Below are 18,726 nucleotides of genomic sequence, written 5' to 3' on the forward strand. Positions count from 1 at the left end.
AATTTGTTGTGCAATCAATGTGTTTTTAAGTGGACAGAACTAGTAAGGAGAGAAATTTGGCGTCAGTTTTGGCTTGTGTTTTGGTATTGCGGATCAATTGACCAAACGCACCCATATTGCAGCCGCATTTGATGTGTACTTGGCATTTTTTTCTAGCATTTTAAATTATATCTGTCATATGATCGTCGGAAAATTTTGTATTTTGTGCGTGTCGGCACTTGTGTGCAAGGGCAAATCAGAAATAGATAAGTCAACAATTCCCCTGCATGTGTATACAGCTACCTATTCGGATATCACTGATACTTGTCTTCTGTAGTCATCAAAGTATATAGTCACTCACATGAGTGACAGCTTGTTGTTTGCCTATTTGCATCAAATCTCAACGACGTCATCAAAAATTCATGCATAAATGCTTATCAAATAAGCTGGTTACCCGTGATTTTCACGGGTTGAAAGGGTCTCCAGCCGGTCAATGTATAGAACGTGACATGTATAGAACGACGCATTCTATTACAAAAAATGTATCACTGTTTTACGTACTTGTGAAGCCAAAACAAATTACTTTTATAGGCCTAATTGTTTGAGGTTCGTGCCTGAATCGGTTTATTGCAGTTTTTCATCGACCGCTACTCATTCTGTTTACGTAGAAAATCGTTTTAGATCATACTAGCTATTGTCTGGTGTTATATTTACAGGGCTTTGCAGCTTACCTTCCCGTTTGGATGTCTGGTATGCACACATTGTGTGCACAGAGCACATGATGTTTGTATCTAACACAAACAACAGGGTCTCTTTTCTGGATCTGGTTTCTCCTCAGATTACATTAGACTCATTAGAGTATGTGGCTGTGTTTGTTTATCGAGTAGGCTGTTGATGGAATCGGTAGTGACTAAAATGTAAGGACTAGTGAATACACCACCTTTTTGTACGGTACCCTGTGGTTTGTGTAAGATAGGGAACCCATGCGTTCTGTGCACACAATGTGTGCATACCAGACATTGAAACGGGAAGGAAGCCTGCATAGCCCTGTAGTTTAGCCTTACGATGGGCTCTATAACCTGGCCCAACAGAGTTTATTCAGGTGCATCCAACGGAGCTATTCATCGAAAAGCTATTCCAGGATCAATTTTCGAGGGCAGGGGAGATATTAATTTTGCATGGGCAGGGGACATATTTTTAGGTTGCAGGGGAGAAAATTTTAGTCTTTTTTGTCGGGCAAGGCTGAAATATCGGTTGATTGTCAGGGGACAGGGCTTCGCAAAAAACGAGGAGAGTGTAACTTGGCGCCACGTTGACGGATTAGCCTTATCTTTGCATAGGTAGTGTTCAGTGACTATTAATGTTCCGAAAACAAAAGATACGGTGACAAACGTGGACAAAAGCCGTTAATTTATTCAGAATCTACCACTTATCGCTTTCAAGGCTAATTGTCCAAAAAAAGTATCAAAAATCCAAGACACGTTTTTTTACACTTTACTCTCCTGTCGATTGCCGTAAACAGCTCACCCATGGTCATCACTCCCTCGCACTTGAGTGAAAGATCTCAAAACACACATTTTTGAGCAAAACAAACGCACGTACGCAAGTTTTGAAACATTCTCACAATTTTAGTATCTTCAATTGATGAGCTACCAAACAATACTGCATGTCGGGTGTATAAATTCATTTTAGGCCTAATGGTGAAAAATCAGTTTAAAGATAAGTGGCTTGCGATCATTTGGCTACTTTATGGCCACTCATCCATAAAAGGACCCGGAGGGTAACTCCCATAGATGGCTATACGGGGAGGGTCCGCGCGAAAGGGGTCGTTTTTTTGCACTGTTTGGTATCAGAAAGGGTATACTTTTCACGAGGTGCTGGTATGAGAAAGGGTCCGGTTTTAAACACAAACTGACATTTGTTAAAAAATCATGCTGTCAACACTGGAAACCCATGTATCTACATCCCAGATATACTATCAAAATTTCCGATCTGTCGGTTGGACTGTTGGTACCCCTGGTACGCAATGCGAGTAAGTCGTATCTGTATACGTAAGATAAACGCCATTTGTATTTTATTGTATGGTATCAGAAAGGGTAGGTTTTTTGCTCAAAACTGGTATCACAACAGTTTGGGTTTCCATGTTCATGAGGAGCCCCCCCCCCGTACTATTAGCCATGGAGTTACCCCCCCCCCCGGGTACAAGGTACATGCAAATAAACATAAACACTACACACGGCAAGGCCATGTCAAACATTCCTGCGTACATAATCCCGTGATAAAACCTTTTGGAGCTCTGATTCACAATATTAGGTCTTGCTTTTTCTTATTTTAACTGGAGCATGATACAGATAACTCATGCTGTACATTCTGAGAGCACCGGAAAAGTAAACAACACCGTAGCATTTGGAGAGCGAGCCACTCACATGACATGACGTTTCATTCGCTGTATCACGTGATACAGGGACTTAGTTCTGGCCCCGGGTCGGCTTTTCTATATTTACAGTGTTGTCGAGTTTGTAATTGTTGGCTGCAAATAATTAAATGAAATTTTAATTTTAAAGGGGGTGAGAAAGTTTTGTGGACGTAGCGATGACCATGAAATAATAAATGCTCAGTTGTGAGTTGCACAAAGGGGGATTCCAAACACTAGTATTTTTACTGTATGTCAATTTGCAGGCGACTGTCATTAGTAAGCATTTTTTAAGCCAAACACTCCTCTATTTTGCAGACAAAAGTGCTCGTTATGTTGTATAATAAGTAATGCGCAGTTAGCACATGAAAAAAATAAAGTGAAATTGGTTGTGACACCCCATATACCCATTCTAAAGTACCCAACAATCATAGAAGCCAAGTTCTGTACTTTTGCAGGTCTCCATGCACCACATGCCCACGTTTTTTTAACCGTTCGAAGGATAAGATCAGTGGCCATTTTCGATAGGGAATTCTACTGAAATTGAAATAAATCTATATATTTTGTTTAAGGTAAGGAAGATTTTGTCAACACTCAAAAGTCAATGGCTAGCCCAGCACATTTGAGGAAGACATTTAGCCGATAACAACATGACCATGATTTAGCTGAATTGTCTGGGCCTGACATGACGCGGTACACTTTGACAACTCACAGTATAGTTTTATCTCGATCTGGCACTTTCTCCTATGTTTTAATAACAAACAGCTGTTTGTTTTACCTTATGAAACATCTCACATTTTTTCCCAGTGGTGCTTCACTTCAGTCGGATTGAGTGGATTTGGACCGAAATACTCAAATAGTTGCAGTTGGGCTTATTTCTGCATCGGGCGGTCTCCCGTAGTCCCCGGGCACGTATTAGGAGTATTTAGTGGGATCGATATCATGAGGAGTTACCTAGTCAGTAGCATTTGTTGCATTGTTGTCAGAGTGCACGCTCGTAGTTGTAATACAACAACTGTGTAGGCTATGCTTTTTCACACTCTAATTGTCGCAATTCCTGGCTTTGACAACATCCACTCTCATTTTGTCAAGTTTGGGACCCGATAACATATTTTTATATGCAGTGCATATCATTGCTATATAATTCAACAGTATCCATAATGGATAAGTGTATTTTCTATACCTGCACTTCTTACACCCCCGCAGATCTGCAATGCATTATGGTTAGGGAATCCAGCAATATCCATAAAGGATTACGAAATGTATTCCTAAAATCAACTTTAGAGAATGATTAACTAGATACTAAGGGAATCCATTGTGTATTCTACAACTATATTCTCTAAACTGGATAGCAATGGATTCGCTTAAGGATTCCGCTGTATACTGATAGAATCCACCGAACTATATTCTGGTGGATTTTGATAGATACGGAACATTTGGCACAGTGAGGTCAGCAGTCAGGTAAACTCTGTTAAAGCAAGCCTGGCTATTCGCATTATAGTTCGTTGCGGATCCAGCAAAGACAGTCAATTTCAATAATAAGTTATTGTTTTCAAATAGTTTTTAGCCTTTTGGGCCGTTTACAACGACGCAGTTACATGAAGGGTTGTCTCCACTGATAGACTGGGCTATAATAACGTACGAAACGCCGTGAATTACTGGAGAAATGGTGCTGCCAAAATAATCACAGTAATCTTGTCAGTTGTGACAAGTCGATACATCTTGTCGTATTGTAACAAGGAATAATACAAATTGTTTTCTCTCCGCCTGGTAAAATATATGGAATTGTGCAACACACACGGTAAGCGAAGACACTATAATGGCGATATTTTATGTGGAAGTCAAGGTCTTTGGGACCACTTTCTGCAGTCAGCAGTCGATTCCTTAAACTTGATTGTTATGATTTACTTATGAGTGGTTTCAAAAATTAGATTATGTATCTTTGTATCTTCCACTGTGGCAATACGACTATTATGATGCTTTTACTTTCAAACAGTAAAGACCTGGTATTTCAGAAGTACGCTTTCTACCTTCTCGTCACTCCAAACATCCAATACGAAATATGTTCTATCGATGCACAAAATATTACTTTGGGCTACAATAAGAAGTCAATTTATTCGCCATCACTTCTTCAAAATTACTTTCTTCCTTCATACTGCAAGCAGTTTGAGTCATCATTTTTCAGTCAGCGAGTCAAAATGACTGTGGTTTTGGTTTGTTCCAATATGTAACATTTGGTGTTTATTTTGGTTTGCACGGACCATTGACTTCCCGCATGTACACACTCATTATTAATCCTTAAATTACGCTTTCGGGTGGTTTGACAAAATTCGCGTGCAATAGTTTTTTTTTGCTCTTAGTATTCTATTCTCATCAAAAGAACTCGCTAGGTTGTAGCCGCATGTTAAATCATAGACCCTTAAAAGAGGGTCCACGGATAAAACCTTGAACGTATAATGTGAATGGGAGCAGATTTCGACAGGAGTGAACGACACTTACAGTCAAAGATGTGAATAGGCAGCTTTATGCTGGCCGGCTTTTGTCTGGATTGTGTCAGTCTGAGGTCAGACCCAACATGATAAGACGGACTGTTGCGGGCGTGATCTGACTTCAAAGTAGTCAACATAATGCGACGAATTCCCAGTCACCCAATGAAAGTAAACCATGTCGTATTGGAACTACTGAATACTGCACAAAACCTCGTTTTTGCGCGTGCAGGTTCATTGTATAATTCACTTGAGACACTGGGGAAGCTGTCATTTCGAAAAAAATACAGGACTGGCGTCGCATTATTGAATCTTGATGTACTTTGTACAGTGTGTTTTCTCTCTACAACACAAATGGGTGGTGGGTTTATTTGCTGCACAAACCGTCGCTCTCAGTATAAATGGCCAAATACACCAGTTAAGGGATATCAATTGAGTGCCTGAGCCTGATTAGCTTCAGATAATGGCGATTTTTCTATACTGTTATTGTGAAGAGGAAAATGTACGTATATGAAGCTTTTATTTTTACTCGTAGAAACCCTTGTATTGACATCGCCTTATGGGCGTCAATGCACATGACGTGTTTAATTTTAACCCGAATGATATATGTTCACATGGAAAAAACTTATTTTTCACGAATAAATGTGTTACGCTCCCTTCACGAAAAAATCATTACGGTTGTTTCTTTTTTAGATAAGTTTATTTGGCACCACCTTTGGTCCAGAAAGCACGCAGGAAAATAAAGTCTGTGGTAATTTATAAAACATGGCAACAAATATTGTAAGTCCGTATAATCGATCTGACACCTCTACATCCACGGAGGAGGAACCTGTGCAAACCAAGAGAAGAGGTACACAATTTAAATATAATGTTTCTTATATGGTGCGGCGTATATTTCTGTGTCTATGAAAACACAATGGTACTGTATCTGTATTAATTATTGAGGAGTGTAGAGCCAGGGACGTATATTTTGCACATTAAGAGGATATTTGTGCAAATTAATGGTCAATTTGTTACGAAAATGTCTAATTAGTCATGTATAAATTAAATGCTTGCTTTAAACTGAAACCTTAGTGATTTTTAAATTTAGAACAAACAGTCAATTTCATGCTGCAGAGAGTAAATTTCGTCAATCGTTACATACGCCTGCAATTAAAGGTACCTTATCCTGTTTTTATGACATTTTATGTGATTTGGTATCAACAACTTCATAACACATATTTTCAGATCAAGGGCCCGTTAAGATTTTTTTCCCTAGATTAGAAAGATTTGTGGGTTTCGTATAAAAACTCGCCACGAAATGTTCTGACGCAAGCTCGGCTGGCTATGATTTACATCCAGTGAACAATTTCAATTGATTTTTAGTTTGATAATGGTCAACATAGAGTATGTACAACCTATCATAGACAAGAAGATACACTTGTATTTGTTGCCAATAAAAAAATCTTCATTTGCTCTGACAGAATTGCCGTTTGTGTTGAGACAGCCATCTCAAACATTCACCGGTTCTGGCCACAACACACAACTAAGAGACATAGCTTCCAACTTCGAAGCTCATATTCAAAAATACCTGGAAAACCACCTATGTTCGTACAGGTAATGCATCTTTTGTTTCTCATAATATTGATTTTGGTGACATTCTCTTTGCTTAGTGTCACAAATTATTATTATTACTAAGTAAATCTATCTTGATTTTGAAGATATTATGCGGACTCGGCGGATGTGGGAAAACGGAAATAGTGACACAGTATGTGTGGAATAACTGGCGAATGTACGATCATGTGTTCATCATAAGAGGGTTATCAAACGCGTATATCAATTATGGTCTTCAAGAACTGATCGAGGTAAGTGTGCCTGATCGAGTGACTTCGAGTATAGTTATGTGAATGCGTGCGTGTGAGTAACAAGTAATGTATACATGCATGCATGCATGCATGCATGCATGCATGCATGCATGCATGTATGTATGCATGTATGTATGCATGTATGTATGTATGTATGTATGTATGTATGTATGTATGTATGTATGTATGTATGTATGTATGTATGTATGTATGTATGTATGTATGTATGTATGTATGTATGTATGTATGTATGTATGTATGTATGTATGTGTGTGTGAATATCTGTCTGTATCTAGTCAAATATGTGTATAAAAGTATCTACGTCTGTATGCCACTCAAAAAATCTTATAATAATATTTTTGTCAGAATTGCTTTTTCATCGTCTTTTGATCACAATTTTTTTCCTGCACAGTGTTTTTCCGGTACCCTTATTGACCTTTTGGTTTCAGCGTTGGTTAAAACAGATACTTGTCTTAAATAATATATTCGTCATAAAAGAAACAAAAATAGAAACTGACTGACGATTGTGTTAATGACAAGAAAATACGTGAATATACCAATTTGGATGTAAACGAAGTTCGCATATGGACTCTCGTAATACAAAAAAATAACAGAGACAGCAAAGACATTATTTGCGTTTCATTAAGAGTAGAACCCAGATAGTGTACCCCGATGATATCATCTGTTGTTGTACGATGAGCAAAGGACATTCCTGGTTAGAGTTATTTGGTATATTGCTAAGTCCCGGGCGTGGCCGGTTTTCTACTCTCGTTGTAACAATTCGGTTTTGAGACTCTCATAAAAATGGTACAATAGTTCTATTTTTTCCAGCGTGGCACAAATATGCGACGATTGGACTTCTTTTGCTTCCTTTTGTTCAATCCAACAAGCCATCACCCTGTTGTAGGATAAGGTATCCACTACTCATTACAAATGAAGCAATGTAGTGCCCTAGTCAGGTGCACAGCACCATATTCGAGTCTAAATGACAGTATCTATACTTTGTACTTACTTTGCACTTACCATCAGACTGGTACCTTAACCACTTCCCCATGATACCTTCTTTGCTGAGATTATACTGTGTAGCATTTGATGACGTGGTGTGACGTAATCACTTGAAAGGAATGGCGGGGTCTACCATGTACAAAGTTTATGTCACCTCCTTTTAAGGTATATTTATAAAGCTTTTGACAAAAGAAGATCACAGCACCTCCTGCTTTGGAAATTCTGGACTGCGATGTATTTTATATTAGGAATTTTCTCTGTATTTCATCTTTCCATAATGACAGCTAACAGGGCAGGTTGGCTATCCAGGACAAAGCAGCACAGGCTGCATTTCAAAAAGGTTTTCGTATTGTCAGTTCATTGATTGCCGTGGCAACATCTTTCCTAATGAATTTTCTGTTATGATCACAATCACATGAAGACAGTTGCCTTTTCTACAACTTTTAAGTGGAACGTTTAGTAAATACTCTATCTTTTGAACTGTGACCCTGTGGTTCAAAATACTAATTTGCCGGTAGATTCACCTCGCTAACTCTGACTCTATTGTTCGGATAACTCCGGAAAACACCTGTTTATTTCTTCCTACATCCCACAGTCAATTGTAAACATATGTTCCGAAATTCTATGGTGGAAGGCAATACCTATTCCCCATTCTTAATCGCTAGGGCTGGTAATTGTCGTAAAGCACTGTAACCGACTAAAATCTGATTGTACAATATTTCTACAAAATGCTCGTTATATGTAGTGTTCACTTTCTGCTACCTACCTGTACAATACTTCCAGTTTTTCGTTTTCACCCCTTGAGATTAAAGTGTAATAAAACGTAGGCTATGATATTAAACTAATCGGGCAGTTCAAAGGCCACATAGATATCTTTCAGTCAAGTCATATTCATGTGTTAATGCTTTATTATGTAAGTTATGTGTGTAAGTTTTGATTGATTTTTTGAAAAGAAATATCCATTTAAAAATGAATAGATTTGACACATGGATTTGAGGATAGAACGACGTACACATCATCTATTAATGAATAATAAAAAATACAAACCAACCTGTCATAGGCAACACTGATGGTAGAATTTCGCCAGTCTCTGTTTGAGGTAACAGGATCGGAGTTAGCGTCAGAATGCCAGGTATTTGTTGTGCAGTGATTATATCAAGAGGCGAAACAGCTACTAGTTGGAGGAGATATGTCAATAGGTCTGCATGATAGCATGTGTTACGTGCAGAGAAACGAACAAGAGGGTGAACTCAGCAGTTTCAGTTTAAACAAAATTTATTTCGAAAATAAAACTAATTGCTATACTAAGTCAGGATAGAATACAAGCTTTAAAAGTGTACAGGCTATTTATCTCAGCTGGGACGGCAAAGCCCCAGTCTCAGAGTTGTAACAATCAGTCTGATGAATGGACAGTCCTTTGGCTTGCAGGCTTGAAGTTGCACAAAGTCCACAGTATAAAATCCAGCGTTGGCAGTGAAGGTCTTGAAAAGTCTTGAAAATTACTACTGCTGGAGTTTCCAAAGACTTGAAGTAACACACAAGAGACACAATCCCAAATGTCTGACTGGAAGCTGTGCACGTCCCTTCTATACCCATGTGCTTACATAAGGGCATATAAGAACAATCTAGAACTTTTATTGACATGCTAATTACTGTTCTAAAATTATCTCTCTTGCACAACTCAGTAAATTTCCAGAACATTCCAAACATGTAATTGAATTCAAGGTTGTGAGGTCATTAAGGGCAGTGACCTTGAGAATGTTCTAGACTAATCGAACTCAGGTCATGATGAGTGTGTGAAAATGACCTACAGAACAGTATGCTAATTACCATTTGAGTGCAAAAATTATGCGTCAGACCGATCATAACCAACTGGCCAAGGTTGACACGAGGAGTGCACTTATATGAACTTGTATAGGTGCTTGTATAGTGAATTTGATATTGAAAGTTCAAGCAGACTGTCCTAACAAGTTCATCTTCGAGGAACCGCAGAAGCAAACAATGTAATAAAAAGGTTTTGTCACTGTTAGGGAATGTTATCTCTATTCAGAGTGGTTGACCTAAAAGTGACAGAACCAGGAGACATTAAACTATAGCTCTTGCCATCAGAAACCTTTTTATGTGCCTCAGGTTTATACATTCACGAAATGGGCAACTACTGTAATGTTTTCTTGCAACAGAAAATGATTGAAATGTTTATGAATTTGGTAACTGTATTGGGTACCTTGTAGTCGCATTATACATTTTCCATCTGTGCCATTCATTCACACAACGTGACATTTATAGTACTCGTACCATATATCACGACCTGCGTGTTTATTTGTTGGAAACTATTAGTTTATGAAGATATCGAAGATGTCTACATTTCTGTATAATTCCCACCAACAATTTCACACTATATTTTACACCCTCTTCATGAAAGAAAACTACAGAAAATCCCGATGAAATCATTGACCTTTCACCAAATGAAGTCCGCAACCGATCATTAGAATGGCTTAGGACTCACGAGAAATGGCTGCTTGTGATAGAAGATGCTGACGATCCTTCGCTGATCAAACACATACTGCCTAACAACCCTCTCGTTTACCATGGCCACGTCCTGATTACAACACGACTGTCTAATGGATGGGGTGACTGGTATACCGACTGGCGTCGGAAAACTAGGGTGAATGTGTTGTCTACGTATGACTCAGCAATATTTTTGCTACGAGCGAAGAGATCGAGCAATGGATTTGAACAAATTTCTGTTGATGAAGCAGAAAGAAATCTTGAGAATCTAGAAACAGATGATAAGGAAGAGTATGATGCTTTGATGTGGCTGGGTGATAGTGGTGGCTTGCATGGTTTACCTATTGCATTACTTCAAGCCATACAATACATTTCAGCATTGCAAATAACATTTGCAAAGTATAAGGAACTGTATGAAATGTGTGACACGGAGGTTCTCAGGCATGTCCTCAGTGACCCGTTGGAAGGATGGTTGAAAACAACAGATTAGATCCTGGATTCGCACCAGTACTTCGAAGCGAGTTCAAGGGAGACTTACTGGCACTGAAAACCTTACAAGATGACGTTTCCCTCGAGGAGCGCCTAAGGCAGGGACATATCCATATGTCTGAAAAGGATATCGAACTTTTGAAAAATGCCTGTAAAGTAACAAAGGAAAGTGTGTTTTCTCAGATGGAAAACCCAGATAAAGGCCATGTTTTAACGACATGGAAGTTGTCTTATGAAGCTCTTTGTGAAGAAAAAGTGGTCGCTGAGTTCCTTCATCTCTGTTGCTGTTTATCACCATGCATCGACATTGCAATGTTGGTAGAAGGAGCCAGACACTTTCATCCTGGAGACCTAAGAAGTTTCTGCATAGGTAGGAGATCATTCAGAATGACACAGGAAGAACATATGCCCTGAAAGCCATCCATGAGCTAATCAGCAAATTGAGCAAGTATTCATTTTCTTCAATGATGATTGGTCAATCATCTGTAAGCAGAGAAACTCATCAACGAAGTTTGGCACGTCTCGGTACATTTTCTGTGCACCATATTGTGCAAGTTGTAATATTCAAACTTGCGAAGACAGAAGAGAAAATACACAGCTTAAATAATGCTATAAGCATGCTAGAAAATTTATTTCCCAAACTAGAGGAAGTACAAGCTGATCAAATTGAAGTGCTTTGTGATGATACCTTTGGAGGTCGACACTCTGTTATAGCTTCTCACACCTTAGCATTGGCCAGACAGATCCAGGCCCTTGAAGAGGATGATGTCCAGGGCCTCGACGATGTCAATAAATTGTTCTCTGTTGTGGCTGTATACTTTCGTCGAATGGAACTTACAGACGAAGCTAAAGTCCTCTATAGAGTGCTGGCGAGGCTGAGTATGTGGCAAAAACCGATACGTGAAGATTACCTAGCTGAGGGTATGTTTATATTTAATACATACCCTGCATTTATAGAACGCATTATTCGGCAATTGTCATAACTAGCATGGAATCGCTCACGTTCAGCGGTTTTAAAGTAGTCTTCTCTTATTATCTAGCTTATAAGCTCTGAAGCAGAAGATATTTTTTCTGAATAATGATTCATGTTATTGTTATAATTATTCCCCTATGTTGTAATTGTTACATTTAAAGAGCTTTTTTGTATATTTTTATTTTCGGTCTGCCGGAATTGATTGCGCAACATTTAAATTTCAAATCACCATTCACTGCAATAGTTCTCGTCAATACCTTCCAAGTGCTCAAAAGGATGGAAAATGCTTATAATTCAAAGAGTGCCCAGAACACATGAGCTTCTTCAAAACAAAAGTGAAAATTTAAAAAAAATCATTATTTTGAACACTCAGAGTAGCTAGGACATATACAAAATAATACTGAAGGTCGTTGAAACCATAGACCCTCGAGAAAAACGTTTTTCTCGAGGGTCTATGTTGAAACTCACATACGAAAGAAAAAGCCCTGTTATCCCACTAGTGAGCATCTACTACGTTATCTTGAAATGACAACTTTAAAACATAAAGTCAACTCCTACTTTTTTCAGTAATGAGGAACATTGGAAAAGTCAATTTTGATATGAAGAACTTTGAAGAAGCAAAGAGTAACTTTGAGAAAAGCATCGAGCTATTCACGAAGGTGTATGGTAAAGATGATCCTCACGTATTTTATGGTACAGTTGGTATTTCTTTCATTCTAGTAAATTAATAATGTCAACTTGCTCGTACTGAACATATGAATTCCTCAGTCGTTCATCGTTGTTCTTACTGTCCCCAAACGAAAGCCAAACATGTTCTTAGGTGATTTCAACGCTCTTATTATATTGAAACTTGTACGGTCTATCATATATAGATTGTACATTCGTGTTTATACATTTTTCTATTTTGTAAAGTTAATGACATCTCTTGATTCGGTCCCTTTAGCCATGCAAGGCCTTGGAAGAGTACTACACTATGCCATGGAAACTGAAGCTCAGAGCAAAGAAGTAGAGAAACACTTGCTTGAAACTCTAAGACGGAAGGAGAAGTACTTTCGAAATAGAGAACCAGGAGAGCTGGATAACTACAGCATTGCCCATGGTAAGACAACGTTTGAAAATTATCAGGGAGCAGGCAGTAGGATTTCACCTTAAAATTCCGTATTTTGACCCGTACTTTACTCCAATAAGGTGCATATTAAAAGATAGATCTCTTAATGACGCAACCGAAATTCTAAACTCTGCGATCACGTAATTAACGCTATTGTGATACAGTCTTGTCATGAATAGTAGAACCGTGACGTGCTGTATTTGCTGTCTCGAAGCTTCGTGAATTGCATGGAGAGTTATACAAAACACCTAAACAAACAAATATGGTGAAAAAGAGACTTGGAGAGACAACATAACCATCAAGAATCAAAGAACAATTACTAACTATATGACGAATCGTTATTATTTCGAATAGATCTAGCAATGAAATAAAGAAAGTGACCATAATTACCAGAAATTCGGTCAGGCTGTATGGATTAGAAAAAAAGAAACTGGGTTTTCCTTCCTTTAGCGAACACGCTGCACGATTACGGTTGAAATTCATGCATTGACAAGCCTTATCAATACCTTACAAATCCGTGTCTGCGATTTTTCTCCCAGACCCGGATTTGAAGGGTATTACCGAAGGGTATTACCAGAAGGGTAATTTGTATTCACAAATTTTAACCGGAAATCGTGCAGCATGTTCGCTAAAGGGAGGAGAAACCAATTTCTGGAAGGTTCCGCAAAACGCTTTTCACGTGAATATTATGCAAATAATGACTATGTACTGTACACGGTCGGATTTCCAAAAATCAGGGCTTTATTGGGGGTTTGGACTTCTATAACAGAGAAAAAATAAAAATCTGAATGTGTCTATAAGGTATCTAGCTACCTTAAATAACGTTATTTTCCATTCCCCTTTATTCTCCCTAGCAATGCAACAGCTTGGGCGCTACTACCAAAAGGTCGAGGACTACGAAAAAGCCCACCATTACTTTAATGAATCACTGGAAAAAAAGAAAAGGAATTGGCAGCGAAAATACGGTACAACCAAAACTGTAGATATAGCAGTTGATATGACTAATTTAGCCCGTAATTACCTAGTCAAAGACGGGGTAAACCGGGACCTCCATGAGGCTGAGAAGTTGCTGGAGGAAGCTTACGACATTAAAAGAGGCAAGATGTTACCAAAAAATGAATCATGTCAACTAGGTGAGTTTCTTACAGTTGGCTTTCCATGAGATGTTTTGACTTATAATTCTCAATTATTTACACGCACAAGCCGTTCAAATTACATGATGATAATAAGGTAAACACTTTTTATGCTTCTGATTCCCTGAAGAATCAAAACCATTTTAAAGATATGTGCTGAGAATTTGTACGATCAACTTATCCAAAGGGTTTCCATAATTTTTATGTAAAACATAAAAGTCTTCCTAAGAGTTAGAGGCTTGTGTCTATTGGCAGTAAAATCATGCAAATGCGACGATGATATGCATTTACTAGGCATTTAGAAAAATATGTACACTAACCTTTCAACATTTGTAATTAAGAGTGTTAAATATTTTTCAAACCGAGCAAAGTACACGTACATCCCTCGGCAAAACCCTTACAATTGATTGTTTTTTAGATCGCTCAGGCAGAAAATGTCTACTTGAATGTAAGTAAGCGAGTAATTATGCCCGGATCTATAGCAAATGGGTAACTAGTGGCATTTGCTCCAAGGTTTCTAATGTGTATTGTTGACCTTAAGTGAGGACGTTACTACAAACACTGCATAAAAAAAACCTATAATACTTACTGTATTAACATGGATTATTGCCTGTATTTAGCTGAAGAGTGCATATACAGATGTACAGTCAAGAATCCATTTTTTTGTATTCAGCAAGCCTGTATTCACGTAGATTCATGTGAATTCACGTGTATTATACTATAATACAGGCAACTCATTAATGTGAATTTATCTGAATTATTGGGTTTTCATGCAGTTAAACGCCCCCAGGAAGAATACTGAAATTGCAAATATGGCAAGTTGTATTCATAAAACTGCAACACATATATTATTGCTTCCAAGATGCATACTTGATTATGTTCTCTTCATCTCAGCTATGTACTACCTGGCAGTTCTCTACCATGAAAAACAAGATACTGAAAAGTCTAAAAAATACCAAGGCGAGATTGTGTTGCCATATCTTAAGGAGCTCTATGAGACTTTGAAGCTAACACCGATGTGCCATAAGAAAGGTGAGAAATTCAATATGATCTATTCCAGACTTTCTACGTTGTTTAACAAACGGCAGATTAGTTGAACCATTACTGTGTGGAGCTTATTTACTAGCACGAGGAAAACCACGTTTCTTTTGCCAATGATTTGTTCTGCATATTCTCTTAAAACGTGCAAAAATTAATAAGGAATGTTAGCATAGAAATATGTAAGGGTGAAACGATTCGCTTTTTAATTTGTATGTAAAGATTTTATTTTAAGCAAGCATTTTGTTTAGGCATGATGATGATAATGATAATGATAATGTTGTTGCTGTTGGTGTTGTTGTATTTATTATATTATTTTTCTCTCTTCTCTTTGTGAACAAACTTCTTTGCAATCGAAGTGTACCCTCCTGAGAAAACGTTTTGGCTGTGATTTTATAAAAAGTGACGCTACCAAGTCTGCAAGCAAGAAAAGGACTCCACTACACAACACGATATTGAGTGGTGCTGCGAAATAAAAAAAAATATTTTACTTGCTCTCTGCTATTGTATTATGAAACTGTAATTATCGACAAAGTTTTGGTACGTTAAATTTTGATGTAAACCAAGTTACGTAAACAATATAATAGGAAAGAGTTGTCAAAATGTAAAATATCTTCCCAATATTTTAATGAGTCGATGGTTTTAAAGCGTACTGTTAATAGCCCTTGCTTTGTAGCATACCATACATAGCGGTATGGTGATCTTTATATTAGCAACGAATGTTAATTTAACGGATGATTCGTTTAGGTTGAAAGGGTATGGAGGACAAGTTTAAAAATTTAAAACAGGGGTGGTATCGGTACCTTGGAGATTTTCACGGAGTTGACACGTTATCAAATATGCAACAGCTGATCACAAATGACCGTAGAGGCGTCAACATAGAGCATAGTGGACTTTATTCCCGAAGGGTTACAAGTGACCCCATTTAAAAAAATAACTACAATAGTACTTGAACGGGGATATCATTGTATAACAAGGAATGCAATAACATGTTCTAAGGTTTCCCTGTGAAAGATAATGTGTAACATTTTAGAAAGCAATTGTGATGCTTTGATACGTATATCAATATAATCTCTTTATAGCCTTCAGAGTGTAATGTTCAGTATTTAGCAGATATGGTATGTTCTATTTTCTTCAAATCATCCATTCATACATTCAAAGTCTTTACGGTAAACATGACATTATGACCAATGGTGTATAATCTTGTGTAGATCACATTTTCTATTAAGAAGTATATGTTATATAGCTTTCGTGATGGCATTATCATTGTATTGATATTATTTCGGGTTTTTTTGAATGGTATTCCGGGAATAGTTCAAGTTTAGTGTTGTGAAAATCAGAAGAAAAATGCTTTACATTGACAATACTTCAACATGTTTATAAGACATTTGTGTGCACTGTAATAGTTTATAAGTGTTTGGACATGTATAACAAAATTTATTACACTGAGTCTGTTGAATTTCATATTTTTTTCCGGCATAACAGGTATAGAAGTTTTGTGTATCGTATTTGTAAGGGACGATGTGTGGCGACCGTCAATCACGAATAATTATTTAGATACATGGCAAAAGATTATTGTTGTAATCAAAATAACCCTTGGGTACTTTTTTGGTGTAGAGTAGGAATGAAACATTTATTTTACCATGAAAAGACAAGATTTCAAGTATAACAACATTTTTGTAAGCTTTGTATATTATAGTGTGAACCACAGTCCCTCTATGTCTTTATTTTAAACACTTCATTTGAGACCGAATGTACTGTATCAATTACATTTGCATAATATTTTCCAGCTCACCGATCATTAATCACTAAATTGTAATCTTAACGGTTGTATATCAATTTACATATATACATAAAATCCTTATCAGAACGTTCAGAGCAATTTGAAAGTGTTCCATGCACTGCTGCCACACAGTAATAATTGATGACCTTTAAGCTTACTGCCCTCACCTCCAATTATATAAAAATTGCGTTTTTTTCGGTGAATAATTACGATATAAGTAATGCAAGTTGTTGCTGTCTTTTGTCCCGGTTTTCGACTTTCCCGTACAGACATGTTTTCAGTTATGAGGAATGGGAACTTTTTTATTGGTCTCAAGTTAACGGGATTGGAACTAATTTGGGATAGTTCGATCTTCATATTTTTCAAATTTCTCAAAAGTGTTAGGTGTCACATAGCTGAATGTTGCAATATTACAAATTACTCATAAAAACAAGTGTGTAACTTAAAAAGAAAAGCAGATGACCTTATATTTGCAGGTTAAAACGACCTTACTTCACCATCCAATTATCCCAAATTAGTTTCAATATCGTGTTAGTTATATTTGAATCTTTACCCACGACTACAAAAAAGAAGGTAAAGTTTCTTGTCCTTGCATTTCGAGAAAGACTACTAGGTCTCTTTTGCATTTCACATTCATACAGAGATGAACAGAGCTTCCGTTAGGATTTTCAAACCTGCGTAAGGCTGTACGCAAATGACTTTTTTATTTCAGTTAAATGTCTCAAAAAAGCGTACATTGACAACTACATGTGAGTATCTATACAATAGCTGTATACGCGATATCGAAAACCGATTCAAAGTCAATGAATAAAGTGTTTTTTCTTTGATGAGTTTTACAATCTGTGATACTGTTCTATTGTATTATATTCTCTATCGACGGTATTCATTTCTTTACTTTTTTCTGTCTACTAATTCCGACGATGTCTTTTCTGCCTGAACTCGCTGCTCTAAAGTCAATTCGCCAAGTCTTGGGCCTTCCATGGTTATCACCATTAGATCATTTACGACATCTTTACGCGGTAAAAGTTCACGATATTCGTAAAGAAGCGTACAGACCGCCATAAAATATTATTCCTGAGTCCGCGTAGCATTAGCTTGAAGTTGTTGACATTCTACGTGAAGGAAATAACTTACTCGACGTAACTGACAAGATGTAGGACAAGATGTTTCAAAATAATGAACAATTTTTCAAGCAAACATTTTTTTTCCAGTCATGGATAAACTACGCATTGGAGGAAAACCACGTGTGCTCATGTCTTTGTTACGGAGACTGTGTTCTTTTCAATGCGTATTGGATGTCAATCTAGTTTGCCAATCTGATTAAAATCAGATGTAGAGTACGGCGACGTCTGTACTTTCGCGGTATTCTCTTGCTGTCGCCTATATGCGTGAAATACGCAGGATTTTGCTTAAACGGAAGCTCTGGATGAAAAAGAAAAAAAACACAACGATGCACACAGTTAAGGAGAAAATGATAATGTTGAGGAATTACAATTACAAAGTGTATATGCACATGTACAATTTAATGCTGCACAATCATTTGTCAACGTCTTTCTCCTTCAGGTTGTCGCTTTTTTAAAAGTTAACAGTCATACTAAAATTAATATAATCAAAGTTAATGTTTTCAAAAAACGCATTTATACGACGTGTGTGCCGCATGCTTTGGTTATTGAATAAAACGGATTTAAGATCAATTACAAGGAGATTGAACTAAATTTAATCACCGTCCCTCCGGGCGGTGATTTAATGAAACAAGCTGGTCCATTTTTGTCGCCATACAATCAATGTAAGCGTTTCTTCAATTTCCCATTAGTGTTATCAACGGAATCATCAGTCATGTTTTTCGTTGCTGTGTTACTATTAGAAAACTTGAAGTACTATAGTCTACGTGGCTTAGAAAAATCATACCCACCATTTACTTTCTGTGGCAAAAATGCAGTCTCAATTATCCTGCCACGTGAAAAATG

At 37.4% G+C, this 18,726-nt stretch overlaps 1 protein-coding gene across 2 annotated transcripts; it reads left to right on the forward strand.

The window, feature by feature from the left end:
- Positions 1-5,569: 5,569 nt before the first annotated feature.
- Positions 5,570-18,385, forward strand: LOC139126056 (nephrocystin-3-like). 2 transcript variants are annotated; one of them, XR_011550447.1, is made up of 10 exons: positions 5,570-5,728; positions 6,342-6,474; positions 6,579-6,722; positions 10,150-11,645; positions 12,265-12,390; positions 12,641-12,796; positions 13,660-13,938; positions 14,833-14,970; positions 15,336-17,067; positions 17,278-17,576. XR_011550447.1 is itself a non-coding variant. In XM_070692116.1 (9 exons), exons 4-9 carry the CDS (start codon positions 11,189-11,191, stop codon positions 15,365-15,367), a joined length of 1,188 nt encoding a protein of 395 aa, XP_070548217.1. In that variant the 5' UTR covers positions 5,570-5,728; positions 6,342-6,474; positions 6,579-6,722; positions 10,150-11,188; the 3' UTR covers positions 15,368-18,385. The 2 variants fall into 2 exon arrangements, 1 of the variants encoding a protein (XP_070548217.1); XM_070692116.1 differs by having other exon boundaries at positions 15,336-18,385.
- The last annotated feature ends 341 nt before the right edge of the window (positions 18,386-18,726 follow it).

This window comes from Ptychodera flava (genome assembly GCF_041260155.1).
Source record: "Ptychodera flava strain L36383 chromosome 3 unlocalized genomic scaffold, AS_Pfla_20210202 Scaffold_26__1_contigs__length_13983176_pilon, whole genome shotgun sequence".
Classification (NCBI taxonomy): Eukaryota; Metazoa; Hemichordata; class Enteropneusta; family Ptychoderidae; genus Ptychodera; species Ptychodera flava.

Coding starts and splice junctions, on each gene's coding strand:
- LOC139126056 (XM_070692116.1), top strand. CDS start 11,189: ATGATGATTGGTCAATCATCTGTAAGCAGAGAAACTCATCAACGAAGT. Junction 12,797..13,659: donor TAACTACAGCATTGCCCATG/GTAAGACAACGT, acceptor TATTCTCCCTAG/CAATGCAACAGCTTGGGCGC. Junction 14,971..15,335: donor ACCGATGTGCCATAAGAAAG/GTGAGAAATTCA, acceptor TTGCAATCGAAG/TGTACCCTCCTGAGAAAACG.